The 22,109-nt window shown below is 41.3% G+C and overlaps 1 protein-coding gene across 1 annotated transcript in view; it reads left to right on the top strand.

The window, feature by feature from the left end:
- Positions 1–6,931: 6,931 nt before the first annotated feature.
- LOC139458563 (cdc42-interacting protein 4 homolog) overlaps positions 6,932–22,109 on the top strand; it is a 29,056-nt gene continuing 13,878 nt past the window's right edge. The window contains exons 1-6 of the mRNA XM_071239991.1: positions 6,932–6,993; positions 10,637–10,687; positions 18,423–18,570; positions 19,219–19,281; positions 20,071–20,202; positions 20,473–20,601. Of these exons, the coding sequence (XP_071096092.1) occupies positions 6,932–6,993; positions 10,637–10,687; positions 18,423–18,570; positions 19,219–19,281; positions 20,071–20,202; positions 20,473–20,601 (585 nt within the window). The remainder of the gene's footprint in view (positions 6,994–10,636; positions 10,688–18,422; positions 18,571–19,218; positions 19,282–20,070; positions 20,203–20,472; positions 20,602–22,109) is intronic.

Here is a 22,109-nt window from a genome sequence, read left to right as displayed (position 1 = left end):
TGATTGACATCATGAGCATTGATCCATGTAATTGGGATGCGATGACATGCATTCAACAAAGTCCAGCTGATCCATTTAGGACAAGCATAGGTGGCTGGTGACCTATATTCTTACCTGGAATCCCTGTAACCCTTTACCTGTGAAAAAGAAGGATATGTTTTGGGAGAACAGTGACCCTCCACTTCTGAACAGCATGGGTCCAAGGTGTATTGTTTTCACAGATATTTGTGATTCAGGTTCATTGACCTCGGAATTAATACCATTTTTGTCTATTTTTGAAAAGTATGTAACACTTGTGTTGGAGGGTGTGGATACTAGGTCCATGTAATCACAGGTCAGTTGACCACTGGTTATTCAAATCAAACTGCAGCACTGAGGGACCAATATTTCTCAGAAATTGAATCATTTGGGTTTTTTCATGGGTTATTGAAAATATATTACTAATAAAATCTTAGAACACACTTCATTGTGATACCATGAATATAGAACATAGTGACAAATTTAGCTTCTTAATTCATTGTTGAGTGCTGAGTATGAATAATTGATTTCTCAAGTCAGTGACATGAATATTTGACACTCTGTAGCAGTTGCACTCTGGCTGCTGGAAAGGGTTGTGAGTGAGAGGCCTATTACTAGTATTAGTGAGCATCAATCATTGATGTTCTTGCTGGAGTCTGACAGATGGCCGTGTACTATTTCCTTCATTAAAGAGAGTCCGTCCAGACTGGCAGAGGTCTTGCTACATGTGTTGTTTATTATCAACATGGTGTATGCTGACAGTCAATGAACTCATTCGGCTGCACTGAAGTTGAAAAGGATGTAGATGGAGAAAATATTTGATGTAAATTCACTTTGGTATCTTTGACTAAAAAGGATATAAGGTACTGTTTTTTCAAAGTCTAAAGAAAAAAGATTTGAAAGAGAAAGATTGTTTTGTGTTCCACTCCCAGCACAAGACTTCTCATGGCACTGTTCGAAATAGGCGACCCTTCCCAGACTGATAAAACCAACCTCCTAAAACAATTTGTGAACCCTCCAAAAGAATGCATGAATGGTCAAGGCTTGTTGCCAGGACTGTATTTCACTTGTTTAAGCTGAGACCCCCATGAGGCCCAAATTTGATAAGACAAGACCCATGAAGATCTTCAGCAACCAATACTTGCTGTAAAAGGCAACTATGCTTGTCGTAAGAGGCGACTAACAGGATCGGGTGGTCTGACTTGGTTGATGCATGTCATCGATCCCAATTGCGTGAATCGATGCTCATGATGTCAATCACTGGATAGTCTGGTCCAGACTCAATTATTTACAGACCGCCATCATATAGCTGGAATATTGCTGAGTGATAAGATAAATTCATGCATCTATGGTGTGTATATATATATACCATGTTCTCATCTCTGTACCATACAAATGCACTATTTTGGTACCAGGTCCCAGGTGGGTGTTTTTCTACAAAGAATTCTATTCTATGATCAATACAGTATCAACACTTAGTATACGCTGCCATGATATACTGTAATGATAATGTACATTATGTATATCTACCTCTCATGTTGATAGTTATATTTATGTCCATATGTAGATAGTTAGTACCCTGCCCTACGAGGGTGTTCTGTACGATAAACATTCTTGATTCTTCTTCTTGATATATACAAGCTTGCTTAGTATTAGTTGGTTCAGTTGCTCTGTAAGTCGCCATGTAACATGTTTAATGCCTGTGATTAGAGACTTGGAATGAGTTGTATCTGGCTTTTCAAAGAAAGTAATGTTGTTCCTTGTGGAAGAGAGAATGGAGGTTGGTGCTTCGATCGCTGGCCATGTCATACCAAACGATGTTATAAATGGTACTTGTGCCTAGCGCTCGGCATTGAATGGGATAAAACAAAGATTACTGTGTCTGAATGCGGTATCTCAGTGGGCTAGGGCTGTAAAACTGGCATTAGCCTGAACTAGTACAAGGACACACACACACACACAAACACCCACACTGACAAACACCCACACTGACACCCACCCACACCCACACACACCCACACCCCCACACACTGACACTCACACACACACACACACACACACACACACACACACACACACACACACACACACACACACACACACACACACACTGACAAACACTCACACACATTATGTTGCATAAGTGCAATAATATAGGACTGTATTTCACTTGTTTAAGCTGAGACCACCATGAGGCCCAAATTTGATAAGATAAGACCCATGAAGATCTTCAGCAACCAATACTTGCTGTAAAAGGCAACTATGCTTGTCGTAAGAGGCGACTAACAGGATCGGGTGGTCAGGCTTGCTGACTTGGTTGATGCATGTCATCGATCCCAATTGCGTGAATCGATGCTCATGATGTCAATCACTGGATAGTCTGGTCCAGACTCAATTATTTACAGACAGCCATCATATAGCTGGAATATTGCTGAGTGATAAGATAAATTCATGCATCTATGGTGTGTATATATATATATACCATGTTCTCATCTCTGTACCATACAAATGCACCATTTTGGTACCAGGTCCCAAGTGGGTGTTTTTCTACAAATAATTCTATTCTATGATCAATACAGTATCAACACTTAGTATACGCTGCCATGATATACTGTAATGATAATGTACATTATGTATATCTACCTCTCATGTTGATAGTTATATTTATGTCCATATGTAGATAGTTAGTACCCTGCCCTACGAGGGTGTTCTGTACGATAAACATTCTTGATTCTTCTTCTTGATATATACAAGCTTGCTTAGTATTAGTTGGTTCAGTTGCTCTGTAAGTCGCCATGTAACATGTTTAATGCCTGTGATTAGAGACTTGGAATGAGTTGTATCTGGCTTTTCAAAGAAAGTAATGTTGTTCCTTGTGGAAGAGAGAATGGAGGTTGGTGCTTCGATCGCTGGCCATGTCATACCAAACGATGTTATAAATGGTACTTGTGCCTAGCGCTCGGCATTGAATGAGATAAAACAAAGATTACTGTGTCTGAATGCGGTATCTCAGTGGGCTAGCGCTGTAAAACTGGCATAAGTCTGAACTAGTACAAGGACACACACACACACAAACACCCACACTGACACACACTGACAAACACCCACACTGACACACACCCACACCCACACACACACACACTGACACTCACTCACTCACTCACTCACTCACTCACTCACACACACACACACACACACACACACACACACACTGACACTCACTCACTCACTCACTCTCACTCACACACACACACACACACACACACACACACACACACACACACACACACACACACTGACAAACACTCACACACATTATGTTGCATAAGTGCAATAATATTTTGTGTGAAATTAAACATCATTTCACCTCACCTCACCTCACCTCACCTCACCTCAACCTTATGAAAGGTGAGATGGCTCACTTGCAGCAACAGATGGGGTGGAGATGATTGCCGTTAGGAACGATGTTGTGAAACACAAGCTGTGTTTGCTTCCCCATGTGGGGGGATAAAGGAGGTACCTCTACACAGCTAAATGCATGTAGGGGAGGGGTGTGTGTACACAGGCTGTCTGGCGCAGTCTGGGATATGGATTAGCACTACTGCCTGACGAGCCCAAATGCTGATTAGTAGGTTTGACTTTCCATTGAATCAGTGTAATGCTCTTGTGGCGTGCTTGACAAAAAGTGTTAAGATTACCTTGATGGTGTGTGGACTGAAGGTCAGGGGAACATTGAAGGTTGCTGCTTGGGTCATGATCATTTTTGAATCTGATGACTTCTAAATCTTTTGTTTTTGAATTATGACAAGGCCTAGTCTGTCTTACAGTCCGGAACCATTGTATTGTCCCTTCCACTCAGTCCTTCTGTGATGTTATACCCTAAATGAAGCAAGTCTAGATTTTCCCCAGGTTCAAGAATTACTGTGGGTTTCCTTTTCAATTTAAATGTAGTTTCTATCAAACTGATATATTTTCACAGGGTTAGAAATTGGCACTAGTCCTGTAGTTCTTGCCAAACTGCCCAATAGTTAAGGTATCATAAGGACTAGTAGAAATATGCCATTTTTATGTGTTTTGCTATTTGTTATCATTATAAGGACTAGTGGACTAAAAATGTTAGTGTCTACCACTGTTTTCAGAGACTAAGCTTTAGTCTAACAAGGACCCCGAAGACCTCACAAACTGTTGTGAGAGGCTCTTACGATAGATTATCATCAGTATTCTAAAAGTCAGGGTGCCCTTTTCCATGTTGTCAAAACCCAAATGTTCAAGATTCCTGAATAAGGGATCCCCAGATAAATGCACTATAACAGAAACCTTCAAGGACCCCAGAGACCACCTTAATTTTCTGTCGTAAAAACATCTGAGCATCTAGATCAGGTGTAACATTTGATTTCAGAAGGATTATTAGGGACAGTGTGGCAGTTCGTTGTGATTATAACATTGATAATTTATATCACAACAGACAGAGTAACATCTTCCTTGTATTGCAGGGTTAGACCTTATGACAAATTGTAAGGACTAGCAGCTATGCCCCCAAAACTAATTACATTAAACTAAGGACGTTGGATTTTTACCCAAGCATTAGGTGGCCTTTTCTTACAAAGATGTGTTAAGTATATACGATTCTGCATGCATCTCAATCAAGCTACTCTGGAATTATTTTTCCTAAAGCAAGTCCAGTTGTAATTCAGTTCATGTAAGTTTGCCACCAGCTTTGAACGTGGTTTATCTGGATGCCTGCCATTGTCATGAAAAAAACAACAACAGTTAATTCAATCAGGAATTTGTAATCAAAGCACCAAAGACATCTTTGTTGTTATTGCTTTAGAATATTCCAAATCTTGCACAGCCAGGTATGAAAAATTGATCTCTTATTAAATGTGACTGTTTCAATGTTCAGATTTATTTGAACATTCCAAGTTTTGTAAAGCCAGGTATGAAAAAGTTATCTCTTATTAATGCGACTGTTTTAATGTACAGGTTTATATTGTCTATTTCTGTGTTGGGTAATCCATTGTGAAATGTGGATTATTTTTATCAGTTCCTAATCTTCACACAGAATAAATGATGATGTTCCAGCTTCTATCCAGACAGATGTGTGCAGCTCAAATGAAAGAATTGACACAGTCCAAGCATCCATCTTCAAATAGCCAAAGACGTACTGTCTGTAGCACCAAGACATAAAGACACATATCCCTTGTCCATTAGTTGCATCTCTTAACACATGCTAAAATGAAGCCCTCCTGTCGAAAATGACAGATCATCAGTTTACAAATATACAAATTAAACACGAAAGGAGATTTGCAAATGTGAGCGAAGACGAATACAAGCTACGGTAATCTTGCTACAGAGGAAGGGAATCCTTTAAGCTTGAAGTCCCTGAAGAAGAGCCCTCTTATCAACACACGTCTCTGCAGAAAGCCTGGTGCGCACAGGTGTTTTTGTTAGGACGCCATGAACTCTCTCATCCAAACAATACTAGTCTGTTGTCACTGGCTTGCTGGTCTGCCAGTAGACTTAACTTTTCCTCAGATCTTTTCTTGAAATTGTGTGTGAAAATGCTTCATATCATACAGACATGTCACAAATATCAGATTTTTTTGCTGAACTGACAATTTTGGAAAGAGAGTTTACATTCATTATCATGGCTATTTAGTCTAATATATTTGTGTTTTTAGAATAATTTCCCCGAATATAAAACCTCTATTACATCATCGCCATAAGTGCTCTTATTGAAGTTTTTCAACAGAAGCCCTCATCATTGATAACTATCCATAAATAGTTGTGCAATTAATAGTATCTTGCTGCCCATGACTCCTGTGCAACAATCTGCTGACTAGATGCAGATAATTAAGTAGGTTTTTAAAATTAAAAGACATAATAATGTGTTTATGTTGATAGGTCACACTTTTAGAGTAACATTTGATTGGCGGGGTGCAGGTTTTACTGAGCTGATAAGGAATAATCATGCCCTTTAGTACTGCATGGATAAGTGCATGGAAAAAGACATGGAAGCAATCTGTGCAATAACTTTTGAGCTAGTGGCCCGAACTAGCATAAAGCACCATATTCAGATTTAGTGTTACTTTATGAACTATTACTAGTTGAGCTTACTAGACCTAATAGGTTAATGTCGCACATTGTGGATCATATTTCTCGTTGTGACCGCCTCCATTGTCTAGTGGTATTAAGGGGATAAAACAAGGTGCTGGTTGTAAGCTATTGCTCCCTTGGGGATTCCGGGTTAGAATAGAGCCTGTGCTGGCTGAAAGCTATTACCCCCTTGGGGATTCCGGGTTGGAATAGAACCTGTGCTGGTTGTAAGCTGTTGCTCCCTTGGGGATTCCGGGTTAGAATAGAACCTGTGCTGGCTGAAAGCTATTACCCCCTTGGGGATTCCGGGTTAGACTAGGATCTGTTCTAGTCGTATTTGGTAATTATTTACAGGCCACCATCAAATAGCTGGTATATTTCCGGGTGGGCATTCAACACAGAAACATGATCATGGTGGCATATGAATACACATTGTCAAAGTATACTTGTTCCCCACTGATGAAGTGTAGTTGTGTTTAAATAAATACACACTGTCATAGTCAGAGTCCCACTGCTATGGCATTGCCGTGGAAAATAAATACAATTGCTTTTTTATAAACAGACGAACAGCATCTCTTCATCCTCCCAATCGCAGTGTGCTGACGATGGACCACTTCTACACATTGGTCCAATATTTGAACAGCGGTTGGCCATCATGAGGTTTACCTTTCCCCACTCTGGTGCCATATGTCAACTTTTCCATTTGACATAACTTTGAAAAAGCCATTGCCGCCCTTCCTGTCGTACTTTTCTAATTTTTATTCTAAACAAGACTGAGATTTGAGTGAAAATGTTGTGTGTGTGTAATCTTGGACCGATGTCGGCTCAACCCAGCTTTGGGGGACCGGAGCAGCTGGTTTGGATGTACATCGCTGCAGGGTAGCCGAGCTTCTAAACCCGCTCAAGAACCATCTACCATATGCAAGATTTGTAATTAAAATCAGTTGTGTATCTTTGCTGTTTGGACCCACCCAATACAGCCAAAACACCTTTGTTCAACATGGAGAATGTGTCCTGGAGTTACGATGTTTTACACAACAAACATGACTGTCCTTGGACAAAGATATTTGGGTTGAAGCATCAAGTGTGACCACAGGCTCCTTGCATGACTGACCTGGTGATGGGTTGGTTAGCTTGTGCCTGGGGTCATAAGTCATGATTCACATCATTGCTTAGCCTTGCTCCATGGCTGTGCTGAATGACAAGTCCACGGGTGTATAGTTATTATATCCTTATAGGCAAGTCTTGATGAGCGGATAGTACATCAATGAGCAAGTCTCTTATAGGGACAACTTGTTCTTATCATTTATATAATCTAGAAATTATGATTTCTGAAAGTTATTTCCTCCAAGACTTGCGCAAGTCTAATTACTGCTGTCACGGCACAAATATAGCCTTCTCATCAACTCTGGGCATATTTTCTCAAGTTGTTTTCATGCTTATTATTCACACATTTTGTCTGAAGAGTTCTGGTTGAAAATATGTTTGATAGATAGAAGAAGAAGAAAGAAGAACATTTTCTGAACTAAGTGCCCACTCAGAACAATGCAAACATTACAGTAATAATTTGGCACATATAATAACATGATATACAATTTGAAACAGGTTTAAACTCAACTCAACTCAACTCAACTCAACTCACCCTATGTTCAATACATGGTAACTTCAGGTCTTTCTCCCAGAATTACCAACCCACCATGGTAGGCTGACATATTGTCAAGTGAGATCGGACAACACACTGTCCGTTATTGTATGACTCTATTGTAATACTTGACCAATACTTCACAGCCTTGTGAATCAACACTACCTGATGGACAGATCAGAAGCATGTTAGCACTGTGGATTATTTTTATATTCCCAGAGCGATACAGCTTTTGTTTTAGCATAATCAACATTGTTAAAGGAGGCCAAGACAAATATGGGTGACCAAGTCAAACACCTTGCCATACATCTAGTATGGCCACTGGGGGTCCGAGTGAAAGTGGTCGTAATGGCGGAGCATCCTGACTATGTGTGGCCTTCAGCCAATACAATATGGCTGGTTGCACCATGCTGAAGCCGATGGGCTCTGGAAATTTGGTACACCTCGCAGGAACACACTCCATTGTCTGGCCACTATTGGAATGTAGTCCACACCTGCAATTGTATTCAGCCAGATGATATTCATTCTCTGTTGTCCTTGCTTCTTAGCCAGGCATCTCCAGAATGGAGTGGAAGTATTTGGTGGCCATTGGCTGAACAATCGAAAAGGAAAAGAAATTGTAGATTAATAGAATTAATTTGTAATTTTGTACCGATTTAGAAATGCCTGAGGAGTTTGCATGTTCAGAAGAGGGGAATTTGAGAGTAACTTGATGCCATCATATTGATTTTGTTGCAAAGTCATTCTTTGAAATAATTAATTGAAAATTTTGGTCCTTGTACCTTATTTCTGAAGGCTATTTCATATTGATGCATTTCGATAGTTGTCTGATTTGTGTGATTCCAACAGTCATCAATGCTGTTGGAGCCAGAAGAAATACAATTAGAATGTTCCAGAGGTACATATTTTTTGTTGATAAGAATACAGAGTTACCCCGGATTACAATGGGTTTCATTGGATTACCTCAGGAAAGATTCGCTACAAGAGGTGGGATAGCCAACCCTAACTCACAACTAACCCTAATGGTCATCAATGGTATTAACCAGAACACGATCAGGGATTTACCTGGGTCCATCTACTTTTGGCTTCTAAAGAACTCAGTAATAGATTTTGGGGGCCAAGATTTTCTGGATGTCAAGCCATTGCGCATGATCAGAAACTTTTAGCCTGTTATAGATAGGGATTCTAATGTTAGACTGAAGAAGTTTCCCATTGACACCTTGATCTTTTCAGTGTATTTCTTACGAGAAAAGAAATATCACTTATATGTGACATGCAGTCTGCAATGTTGATAAGTTTATTGACACAGTCAAACTTTCTTGCGTCCAACAGGACTCACAGTGAGTATTATTTGCGCCCATTCACAATTTGTATGCATGTAGGATGCTATACCTTGCATCCAGTAAAACCCTGGGGGGTTGTTACCCATAAGGATTGTAAATGGGGGTTGACCCTAATGATTGTAAAAGGGTTCTTGATTGGACAGGGAATCTAAGCGCTAAGGATAGTTGGGTTGAGATTAAGATGATATTTCCGATATTGATTGAGATTGCTTGTGGCTTAGGTAGATGGCAGACTCCATAAGACACTGTAACCTACATTGGGACACTCATAGTGCCTGTGCCAACGATAAGCCCAACAGTTAGCTATCATCGTGGTTTCAGTGAAACCCTTGAAGATCCGGGGTAGAACAGATCTTCAGCAACCAATGCTTGTCGTAAAAGGTGACTATGCTTGTCATAAGAGGTGACTAACAGGATTGGGTGGTCAGGCTTGCTGACTTTGTTGATGCATGTCATGGATCCCAATTGCGGGGAGCAATGTAGCTCACTCACTCACTCCAGCTTGTTAAAATGCAGGCCATTTGATAAGGGCAGTCTTTTGATTTTCAAAATCTGATGTAGTTTACAATAGAGGTTATGGAATTTCATACTTTTCTTGTGTCTTCAGCTTGTTAAAATACAGGCCATTTATTGATAAGGGCAGTCTTTTGATTTTGGAAACCCTTCCGATGCAGGTGACAATTACTACACTCTGTGATCTCTGTGTGGACTGACACAGTACTCAATCAGGTACTACTCCTGGGTATTTGATAGGCTGTGGGAGAGCCCTGCAGGGGTAGGTGTGTTTGATGTAGGTGCAAGCCGTCATGGCGAGGTGACAGCGTGTACTCCCACTGATTGATTAATGGTGTCCTCGTCACTGCACACCATCTTGAAGCTGGTCAATTCAACTATTAGCTGACCAACTCACTCATTTTCCGATCTCATTCTTGAACAATAATAACTTTGTATAGCCATTTATAGCACTAATCATTGGTTAAGTATATTTTTACTATTGAACCATGCCATTTCAGGAGTGGCCAAGTGCATATTCCTTTCTGACTACTGGACTAGATTCATAGTGAAATTTTATTTTGTAATTGATATAATTTGTAACTTGTGAGCCCAGGGTTACAATGGGTCACGTTGAAGGCGATAACGGCATCGGGTGGTCAAGCTGGAATATAGCTGGAATATTGATGAGTACGTTGTTAACAACACTTCACTTTGTGAAAGGGAGCCCTGCTTTTGTTCAATGTTTAACCGAGTTGAGCACTGTCTCATCCTGTGTGTCTGACTCCTAGTTAAGCACACATTGTACCCATGTCGGGAATCGAACCCGGGTCTTTGGCATGACGAGTAGACGCTTTAACCACTAGGCTCCCCGACCACCCCTTATTGAAGCATGACATAATCATACTTGAATATAGTCGCAAACTGCCGTAGTGAAACCCAAATGTCTGCAGCCTTGATGTTCCTCAATATTGCTGTGAGTGTTATGACTTCAACTGAGACCACATTGATATAATCATGTAATTGTTGTCATTGTTTGTTTCAGAAAACTAGTGAAGAGTTATCAACCACGGAAGAAAGAAGAAGATGATTATGTGTAAGTATGACACGTGTGGAATTGTACTTTGTTCATGCCAGGAGCCATGCTCTGATGGTGGGCTCACATACAATCATTGTACCCCTGTGTGAAATATTTTACCTATCATAATCTGTGTAACAATCATCGTCTGTAAGCTGTCCGTTTTCCATTTCCAGAGCAGAACTCTTAAACTGTTGAATATTTCTTGCTATACTGATCAGTCTAGTGGTAAACGTCCTTCCTACACCAACTTGAACCGTCTGTTTGGTCAGATTATCAGCTCCATCACTGCCTGTCTCCATTTCAATGGTGCCCTGAATGTGGATTTTTAATTATTTATTATTTATTATATTATTATACTGAAAACGAGGGTAATAGCTTGTCATGAAGAAAGATTTTTCAGTTGTTTGAAATTATTTTAAAACCCATCCAGGACAGTCGGGCAGGTGACCCATCAGTGTTTCCTGCCCATCTTCAAAGTTACCTGCCCACACTCAGACATAATAAATAATGAAAAATCACCCCAAACAAAATATGAGACAAATAGTGTCTGGATTCAGTTGAAATAATGCAACCAATTACTGGAGAATCTACAAGGAGTCATAATAAAACTGAATACGAAAGTAGTCATATATTTATGTGCCAGAAAGTCAGGCAGGTGGAGGAAAATTTCATGCAGCCTGGCAAAAAGGTTACCAGCCACGTGCAGGCAGTTATTTCGGACACTGGTTGTTAGGAAGATAGTGTGGAACACTCAGCTGCCATGTCAAGACGACCATGAAGAGTAAATACTACACTGAAACATACAATGGAACTCGTTGTCATATCGAAAGGTTTCTGTCACCTTTATTCCTTTGAAGAATTCATTATGACTTTCCAGTTGAATGTCAATTCACAAGGGACAAAATCTAATGAAATCAGTATATGTCTTTTAGAGGTCTGGTGGGATGAAGTAAAGCCAATATTCTTGGAAGATTTATGGCCTAAAAGACTGCAGTTTTATCCATGGTTCCGTCTGTTCCAGTGTATTGATCGCAAGTTCAACAATTAGCCGAGTCAATCTCATGGCAGGAACAACACGATTTTAGACCTGATTGGGTTGCTTTATTAAAGAGTGGACATTTTTAGATAGTGCCAATAACCTGACAGATTTGAATATTCGTGCAGAAAAGTGTTGGTTTGTGGTTTGAGATATGGCTCTTGCATATGAGCGTTTCATATCGATAGAATGTAATCGTGACATGATACCCAATCGTATCAACACTATTTTCTGCTAGATATTGACACAATAATACTGTACGATCTGTTACCTTGACTTTATGTGAAAACCATGTTAGATCACGTCATAGAGACGGGGAAGAGAGAGACCACTTGAGATGCCAGGCGATGTTGCATCTTCTGCCTGAAGCTGACACATTGGGATATAACTGAAATGCTTTTTTAAGGGGATGGCAAGCTGTTCAAACTTTGTTGAAACTAAACCTTTTGGATAATAGTTACTAACCAATTATATACCCCTTATAAGCTTAAAAAAAAAGAAGTAAAATGTGGACTTCAATGTAAATTTTCGTTCTTAGTAGGGTTGTGGTTCGAGCAGGATGCATAATATGCGGACTTTGGTATGCTTTTGAAGTTTCAATAGACAATCTAAAGTTATGGCATATTGATAGAGCATCAGCCTGGAAAGTGAAAGGTCAGTGCTTTGATTCCCAGGCCATGTCATAACAAAAGACATTAGAAGCGGGTACTTTGTTATCAAGCCTGACACTTGGCTTTTCACTGCACCTTTTTGAAACTAACACGTTTCTTTAAGGCATATTTATTAGATTTGCCAGTTCAGCTGCATACACTGATCCCACACTACACAACTCACCATGGCATTATCACTCTTCACTCTACACAACCCCACTACAGACCCCCCACACTTGGGGATAGACACGACCTCTTGTCTGTTAGTCAGAGAGACGTGAAAATCCATAGGGACTAACTAAGTTGTTTTCTACCATAATCTAGCAATTTTACATTACCACTATTCCGAAATAAGCTGTGGACTCGTTAGATTTGACCCATGGTGCCTACCCCTGACAACTACACAACTGCACACAGCACAACCCACACCCACAGCACACCCATCTAGGGTTAGAATAGGTCTTCAGCAACCCATGCTTGCTGTAAAAGGCGACTATGCTTGTCGAAAGAGGTGACTAACGGCATCAGGTGGTCAGGCTCGCTGACTTGGATCCCAATTGTGTGGATTGATGCTCATGACACAATCACTGGATTGTCTGGTCCAGACTCGATTATTTACAGACCGCTGTCATATACAGACTGTTGTCATACAACATTCCATCTCGGACTTATGTAACTCAACTCTGTTACCCCACATCACACCATCACACCATCACACCACCACACCATCACACCATCACATCACCACCACACCATCACACCACCACACCATCACACCATCACACCACCACACCATCACACCACCACACCATCACACCATCACACCACCACCACACCATCACACCACCACACCATCACACCATCACACCACCACCACACCATCCCAACACCACACCACACCACACCACCACCACATCACCGTCACCATGCTGTACGTGACAACCGACAGTGGCACCACTGAATCAGTATTTGTTATACTTGATGATAACACTGCCGACAACAATTTGCCAGCAGATGGGTTGCCACTTAGTCAGTATTGATGTTTACTTTATGGATTATTTAAATGCATTAATCAACTTTAACATTGGCCATTAACACCTGGTGTTGATATGGAAGTCTTGTTGACTGATGCAGATACAGGAATTGTTCTGATGTACAGCTCAGTGTATTGGGTACAGCGGGTGTCAGATGTATGGCAGTATTTGAGTCCAATAATACTTAAACAGTCAGAATACTATTATGTAACAAAATGTGCAGCTGCTATGACCGACAATATCGATAAACTTTACAACTTCTGGTCAACATGTCATATGCTTTTCATGTAATTGTTGGAATGACCTACATCCAATAAAAATGTAAAGGGAAAAAAAAGGATAGAAAGAGGCCTGTCCCCAAGGTCACATGGTCATCTAGCCCATGTTGAAAGTACAATAAAATAAAGAAAGGGGCGTGTCATCTAGCCCAACTAGCCCAGTTGTCTAAGGCGCCGCAGTTCGTTGCACGGAGTTGCATCCCTTGGGCATGCCAGAAAGCTATGATTGTGGGTTCGAATTCTGGTTTGCCCCAGTTATGTTTCTTGGTTTGTCAGCACCGAAGTGGTAAATGTCTAAGACCTGCATCACTTCGAGCTTTCCTCCCACATTAAGCTGACATGCCGTGATAAAACTGGAATACTGTTAAAAGCGACGTTACGCCCAACTGACTCACTCACTCACTCACTCACTCACTCACTCACTCACTCACTCACTCACTCACTCACTCAAAGTACAATGATCTATAGAAAGGAGCGTGTCCCCAAGATCACATGGTTATGTGGCTGAGAATTTGACCTCATGGAGTGACCACAATTGGCTTACCTGTTACAATGTTGGTGTGTACTTTAAAAGTTGAAGATGGAAGAAAATGAGAAACAGTACTTGGTCATGAACATTCTTATTAAGTAACCCCTGTCGACCTACTTGTCTATCGGTCCCTAGCAACATGCAGTCAACAGTCATAAGGCCATTTCACTTTATTTTCTTGTTCACAGAACTGTTGTGATATACATCCTGGTGTGTTAGCAGCACTAGGTGTCAGATGTCAGTATTGCATGGCCCACTGCTGATCTCTGTAGGATAACCACAATCTCTCCATCACACAGGTGATCACAGAGCAAGCTTATTCTGTTCATTACCATATAGAATGGAGTCACAGGAATGGCAGCTCAGATAAGGAGGCACCCATGCAAAAAGTCATGTGAAGGGGTCGTGGCACTTAGATGACCAGTGGTCAGCTGTAATTGTGACCATAATGGTGAGAAGGGGGTGTGGCACTTGGATCACCAGTGGTCAGCTGTAATTGTGACCATAATGGTGAAAAGGGGGCATGGCACTTGGATCCCAAGTGGTCAGCTGTAATTGTGACCATAATGGTGAAAAGGGGGTGTGGCACTTGGATCACCAGTGGTCAGCTGTAATTGTGACCATAATGGTGAAAAGGGGGTGTGGCACTTGGATCACCAGTGGTCTCTTGTAATTGTGACCGCAATGGTGAGAAGGGGGCGTGGCACACGACAAGCAAGTGGTCAGCCAAGAAAGGTGGTTGTGTTAGTGGTATGTGAAGGTTATAAATCAAATATGATTCATAATCTGTGTCATGTTAAAAACAGATAGATATCTATCCACAGTATTGTTGACATTGTAGTCACAATTGTGTTTGAAAATAAACAACATGGGTTGTAGTGAAAATGCAGCTAATATACAGAATAACCGTATTTATTGTACAATTGCTGAGGTAGATTTCCAAACAGATAAGGTATGCAGGTAAACTGCATCCTGCTGGTAATCAGAATAAACATTTTACACCTATTGTATAGTTCGGCTTTCCCATGTGAGTACAATGGTATAAAAAAGGGGGCGTTTCCCCAAGGTCACATGGTCATCTGGCCCATGTAAAGTACAATGATATATAGAAAGAGGCGACTCCCTGAGGTCCTGATTATCTGGCTGAGAATTTGACCTCATGGAGTGACCACAATCAGCTTACCTGTGACAGCCATGTGTGCTGCGGATTAGCACGTACCTTGCCTCATTATGTTACAATGTTGGTGTGTACTTTAAAAGTTGAAAATGGAGGACAATAAGAACAGTTGATGATGAATATTCTTATTAACCCCTGTTGACCTACTTATCTATTGGTCCCTTTCAACATGCAGTCAACATAAGGCCACACCACTTTATTTCCTTGTTTACAGACAAGCCTTCCCACAGTTTGTATCCTGCCTCTTACCATACTAGGGCTGGTGGGGTAGCCTAGTGGTTAGAGTATTCATTTGTCATCCTGAAAGGTGGGGTGAAATGGGGTTTAACGTCGAGTCCAAGATGATTGCACTTGTATCGCTGTGTGCGAGCGTGCACATACACTTGTACTAGTCAGGACTAATGCAGATTTTATAGTGCTAGCCCACTGAGATACCATGCTGTAGTTTTAACATGAATACTCCACTCAGACGCTGTATACTGACTCCAAACCAACTAGTCCTTGTTTTAGCCCCTTATTGCCAAGCACCAGGCAGGGTAACAACAAGTACCATCTTTTAACTTCTTTTGGTATGATGCGGCTGGGATTGAACCCCAGTCTTGCTGCTCTCCGGGCGTAGTTTCTACCACAAGACCTCGGAGGTGGTCCATCTTGAAAGGCCAAGGCTGGGTTCCCCACATGCATGTACAGTATGTGAAGCCTATTGTTGGTGTACCCTCCTGTGATATGGCTGGAATATTGCTAAAAGAAGTGTAGAACCCACCTCACTCATTCTCACCAAGAAGCTCTGAAAAGCCTTCAACTGGCCTGATATGCTTAAACAACCTGGAAGACAAGCCACGTAACACCCATATCATGTCTAGCTGCAGTCAACCAGAAACTGCTGACACAGGTTTTTGTGTTGAAGATACCTCCTCCTCCTCCCTGCCAGGGCAGATAGTCACCCGAAGCTCTGTGCCTTCTACATTATTACCAACTCCAGGCTATGATAAGAAACAGCTGGTGAACCTGGCCTGGCATCCAGTACAGTCTCCACACCGGCGTAATCATAAAAAGCAATTTAATCCTGTTTATCTTGTGTAGTAGGCTGGTGATTAGGCAATGCTGGCTTCTTTCGTCCTCTTTGTTGATTGTTTTCATATGAAATAAAACACACGGGCTTTAGGTTTTGGTTTTGATAGATTGTGATGGTGTAATCAGACTAAGTGTGTGCGACACAAAGAAAATACATGATTGACAGAACATTACCATGATTACAGGAACATGCAATGCTTTGTAACAGTGGTGCAGTGGAGGTTTGAGCTTTGGCCTTCAGTACCCTGTGTTGTATGAACTGACTAATTTGGCATGCTTGCCATAAAAGGCGACTATGCTTGTCGTAAGAGGTGACTAACGGTATCAGACTCACTGACTTGGTTCATGCATGTCATCGTATTCCAATGGCGTAGATTGATGCTGATGATGTCAATCACTGGATTGTCTGGTCCAGACTCTTATTTACAGACCGCCGTCATGTAGCTGGAATATTGCTGAGTGAGGTGTTAAACAACAAACAAAAAGGACTATTTTGGAGATTGGGTGATCACAATGGCTGCTACATATGAATATGGGCTGGAGACTTCACTGGGCTGAAGAGGTGTAATCCAGTAAAACATACATTGTGAGTGATCTCAGAGAAACAGGTTTAAGAACTAATTCCATGCCCTCCTTGTCATGAGAGCTGACCTGGCTGAGTGTCAGTATGCCCAGTGGCATGGATTGGTGCTCATGCTATCAACCTCTGGTTTGTCTAACCTTCAGTTTATTACAGACTGGTAGAGGTGTAGTATTGCTATCTGTACCATGCAATAACTTTCACTTACTGACTCAGTCACTGCTCCTGCTTAGCAATAAATGTGTTAAGTATGTGAGGACAATTAAACACTGGCTGATTGTTCATACCAAAGTTTGTAATAATACAGACATGGTCAAGCACTTGTCTATTACCCTATGACTTGACCCTATGCAGCGGTAGAAACTAACAGTTTTCGTCCACTAGTCCTAATAATGATTACATCTAGCAAAACCCTTAAAAAGGGCAAGTTTGTACTAGTCCTTATGATACCTTAACTATTGGGCAGTTAGTCAAGGCCAATTTCTCACACTGCTATGACAGTGACTAAGTAACATTCCATCTTGCATCTAATCATCAATAGGATCTTTATTCTTCCTGGAATGGCTTTGACCCAAAGGAATGACACAGACAGTCCTTCTATACTGACATCTCACCTGTGAAGGTGTAACCAGTATCTATAGCTGCCCCAGTGTGTTTATCTCGTTCCTAGCTGGCTTCATCTATGGCAACTCTGCATGATCCTACCCACCTACCTGTGTAAAGTTGTGTTTCCTGGCAACTGTCCGGAGGTGTGGGTGGGGCTGTGTATTACCCCCTCCCTCCCTCCCTCCCTCCCTCCCAGGTGGATGACATCCCCTCTATATACCTGACAGTCAGGTAGGGACTCCAGCTCTTTCCATCCTGTAGTCTTTTATCTCAACAGCTCTTGTCGGGTCTGAAGAAAATCCGTTTAGCCATGTGATGCTGGTTTGGGGAAAACAGGTCTTATTTTACGTGGAAGGAATACTTCAGCCATGGCATGCTGGTTTTGGGGAAAACAGGTCTTATTTTACATGGAAGGAATACTCCAGCCATGGCATGCTGGTTTTGGGGAAAACAGGTCTTATTTTTCATGGAAGGAAGACTTCAGCAAAGGCATGCTGGTTTTGGGGAAAACAGGTCTTATTTTACATGGAAGGAAGACTTCAGCAAAGGCATGCTGGTTTGGGGGAAAACAGGTCTTACTTTACAGGAAGGGAATACTCCAGCCATGTGATGCTGGTTTGGGGGAAAACAGGTCTTATTTTACATGGAAGGAATACTGCAGCCATGTGATGCTGGTTTTGGGGAAAACTTTACAGTGAAGACCAAAATGGTCCTACTTTAACAACAAACATTACATAAGTAAACAGCTGGTGGCTATTGTAACTAATCCGTGGGTTTGTGTTTCAGGTTTACGTGGTCGCGGGCGTTTGTGGACATGGTGAAGGAGCTGCATGACATCGCGGGCCAGCATGAGATGGTGGCTGAGAACCTGCAGGGCACCGTCTTTAAAGACCTGCAGGCTCTCATTGGGGAGCTCAGACAGGAGAGGAAAAGGGTGATTGCTTGTTTCAGACTCAGTCTTAATAGGGGCCTGGGGTAGCCAAGTGGTTAAGCATTGGCTCGTCATGTCGCAAGCACAGGTTTGATTCCCTAGATGGGTGTGATGTGGGTTTCTGGTTACCACCACCATGATATCGCTGGAATATTGCTAAGTGTGGCGTAAAACCAGTCTTAATCATAACACACCAAATTTTGTATTTTAAAGTGAAGCTGGATGCAATGCAAATTAAGAAGTTAGAATGTCTGGTTGATCATTGGTTAATTTACCCCCAAAATCCTTTTTAAGTTGTTTTATTGACAGATGCACACATTAAAAGATGTTTAAAAATAGACTATTGTTTTCATGCTTTTACAAAACTCATAGAAACCCTATTGTTTATAATTGATACATATAAAGAGGTGTCATATAGACATTAGTTATAGATTTCCAAATGGTGGAGAGATCCATCCCTTACAGGCCTACTTCCCAACCTACAGGGATCAACCAAACTATAGGATATGTACACACTTAATATAGAAATGGCCACACATTTACAAACAGGACACAATCCCCATAAAGCGTGTGTGATAATGATTAAAATCTGCCACGTTTTCATGTCTTAGCTCCTGTGGGGTGTTCATGGATGTGTGTTTATCATTTCAGCATTTACATGAAGGAACAAGGATTCAAGATTCACTTAAACAGTCATACCAACAGTTAGATAAGGTGAGATGCATGGCCGTGACTTCTCTGTTGGGAGTTACCAACAGGTTGGGACACCTGAGCAAGGGGAGACAATTGGGAGTACTGTTAGATACCAACTTGTAGAATAAGTACAAGGCTATGCAAGCTCTATTTTCTTAGGTGTTTGTATCAATTACATATGCCATGTGGTTGCCTGCTTCCGTGTTCTTGAACAAAGAGAGGTAACGCTCAAGACTGTGTGCCAGCTATCACAGTTTCAGCGGTAGACACTACACTACTTGAATTGATGTTTGTGCAGAGGAGACCCGTGAAGATCCGGGGTAGAATAGGTCTTCAGCAACCCATGCTTGCCGTAAGAGGCGACTATGATTATCGGAAGAGGCGACTAACGGGATCGGGTGGTCAAGCTCTCTGACTTGGTTGATGCATGTCATTGTATCCCAATTGCATGGATCGATATTCATGATTTCAATCACTGGATTGTCTGTTCATTTAGCTGGAATATTGCTGTGTGTGGCGTTAAACAACAAACAAACAAACAAAAATTGTTCAGAGGAATTTGTTTTAAACAACTGATCAGAGTAATTACATTGCATGCAAATATGACATCCGGCATTTCTTGAAAGTAATTAATGCTTTCAAATTGTAGTAAAAATAAATATGACATGGTCATTTTTGTATTGATTGTATATTCTCAAGTGAAGAAATGTAGATTGATGCAATATCTCTGAGTTAAAGGTATGTTGTGTACTGTTTCTGAGGTATAAGAATAACTTTACATGGTGTTGACATTATTTCTACACCTTTCAGTCAAAACGACAGTACGAAAGGGCTTTCAAAGACAGTGAAAAGGCTCTAGACAATTACAGGAAGGCTGATGCAGACATCAATCTGTCCCGAGCTGAAGTGGAAAAGGTAATTATCACCCTGTGTGTCAGTCTTGTTTGAGTAGAGCTTGACTTCAGTACTGGGCTATGTATGTGGGAAGAGCTAGTGTAGTGAGAGAATGATCTTCCTGTCACAGGAAGGCTCCAGGTTTGTTCCTCAAATGGAACATAGGTAAAAGTGTTATGTATATACTATTATCAGCTGAAAGTTGTGAAAATTTCAGACTAGGAGGTTGAGAGTATTTGGCACGGACTGCAGTAGGACTTTTACCATTTCAAGTTTCACCATGCTTGGACTCCCATGTTTTATTTCTTAACTTTGCAGCATCGAATTGTGATGAATACGAAGGCTTCTCAATGTGAGGATTGCAAAAACGAGTACGCTGCCCAGCTCCAGCAGACCAATGCTCATCAGAGAGAGTATTATTCCACCGGCATGCCACAAGTATTTCAGGTAGTACACCCGTCTTCATCATTCACAACATACCGTGAACTACAGTCATAACCAACTCAAAGGGACCACTTATTTGAGTTTGTTATAACCGTAGTTTGTTATAAGCATGTATGCAGCATATACAGCTTAGGGACAGGACAAAAAAACTAACTGTTCGTTATATCCGTCAGTTGGTTATAAACGTCTTGGTTATAAATGTAGTTTACTGTATGCAATTTGTTTGAGCAAGGACCTTTTGTAGCTCACCTGGCAGCCTGTTCACAGTCCTGTTACTAAGATTGTCATAAATGTCTCATTGTGAAAAAGATCTTATCTAAGCCCATTCTTGAAGCTGTCTTAGTGCTACGTTTCTTGAAGCTGTCTTAGTGCTAAGTTTCTTGAAGCTGTCTTAGTGCTATGTTTCTTGAAGCTGTCTTAGTGCTACGTTTCTTGAATCTGTCTTAGTGCTAAGTTATCTTAAGTTTATTACCAAAATTATAACAGTCATGCGCAATTAAGTAAACAATGACTTGCGCATGCGTGTGATGTCCCATTAATCTTTTCTTGAAACTACACCCGCTATTGTTTATGTCAACCTGACCGACCAATCAGATTAACTCTTGAAAAGGTAAGAATTTATGGCCTACCCTTGCCCTAAGCAAGCTAACCCTAAGGACCGAAAAGATATGTTGGATCGTAAAAATGTGTTAGTTTCCCTAAAACCGAAAAGGGGTGTTTGATCGTAAAGATGTGTAAGTTTCCCTAAGACCGAAAAGGGGTGTTGAAGGATCGTGAAGCGAGAGTCACTGGAGTAGTATTGCGAGACAGCGGTCACACTATAGCGCAGTAATTGAGCGAGATGGTAGAGATCAGCCTGCACCCGGTAAACTGCATCGTCCCTTTGACCATGAGTACAACGTATGAAATATAGTGAATTGAGTGATCTCCTTATCAACTATGTACAGCTGGATGACTCTCTGTTTGAAAAGTCTATGAAAGAATATTCCTTTACGAATGATGTTGAAAATGTTTAAGGGCCAGCACATTTAAAAATGGTAACTCGGGTACCCGGGTCGAGGGGGTAACGAGTAGGACCCGGGTACCCAGGGGACAACCCAGACTTGTGGTTAGTCACGTGATGTATTGTTTAAAGACAAAAATTATCTAAAACTCTATGGTTACGCTACAAGTCACTAATGTTCGCATTTCTTTCTGACTATGCACCCATTCTTTCGGACTATTGTTGAATAAAGATATAACTTAAGTCAACTTTATTGTATACATGACCAGATTGTTTGATACCTGTATCTAAATACGTTTTGCCAATTGGACATTTTGTACCTGTCTCTTGAGACCCACAGTGGGTACCCGGGTAGTAGAGGGGTGGGTACCCGGGTAATAGAGGGGTGGGTACCAAGGTAATAGAGGGGTGGGTACCCGGGTAATAGAGGGGTGGGTACCCGGGTAGTAGAGGGGTGGGTACCCGGGTAATAGAGGGGTGGGTACCCGGGTAGTAGAGGGGTGGGTAC

The sequence above is a fragment of the Haliotis cracherodii genome, unplaced genomic scaffold, assembly GCF_022045235.1.
Source record: "Haliotis cracherodii isolate W230 unplaced genomic scaffold, xgHalCrac1.p SCAF_13, whole genome shotgun sequence".
Classification (NCBI taxonomy): domain Eukaryota; kingdom Metazoa; phylum Mollusca; class Gastropoda; order Lepetellida; family Haliotidae; genus Haliotis; species Haliotis cracherodii.
This window is presented reverse-complemented; position numbering and strand designations above follow the sequence as displayed.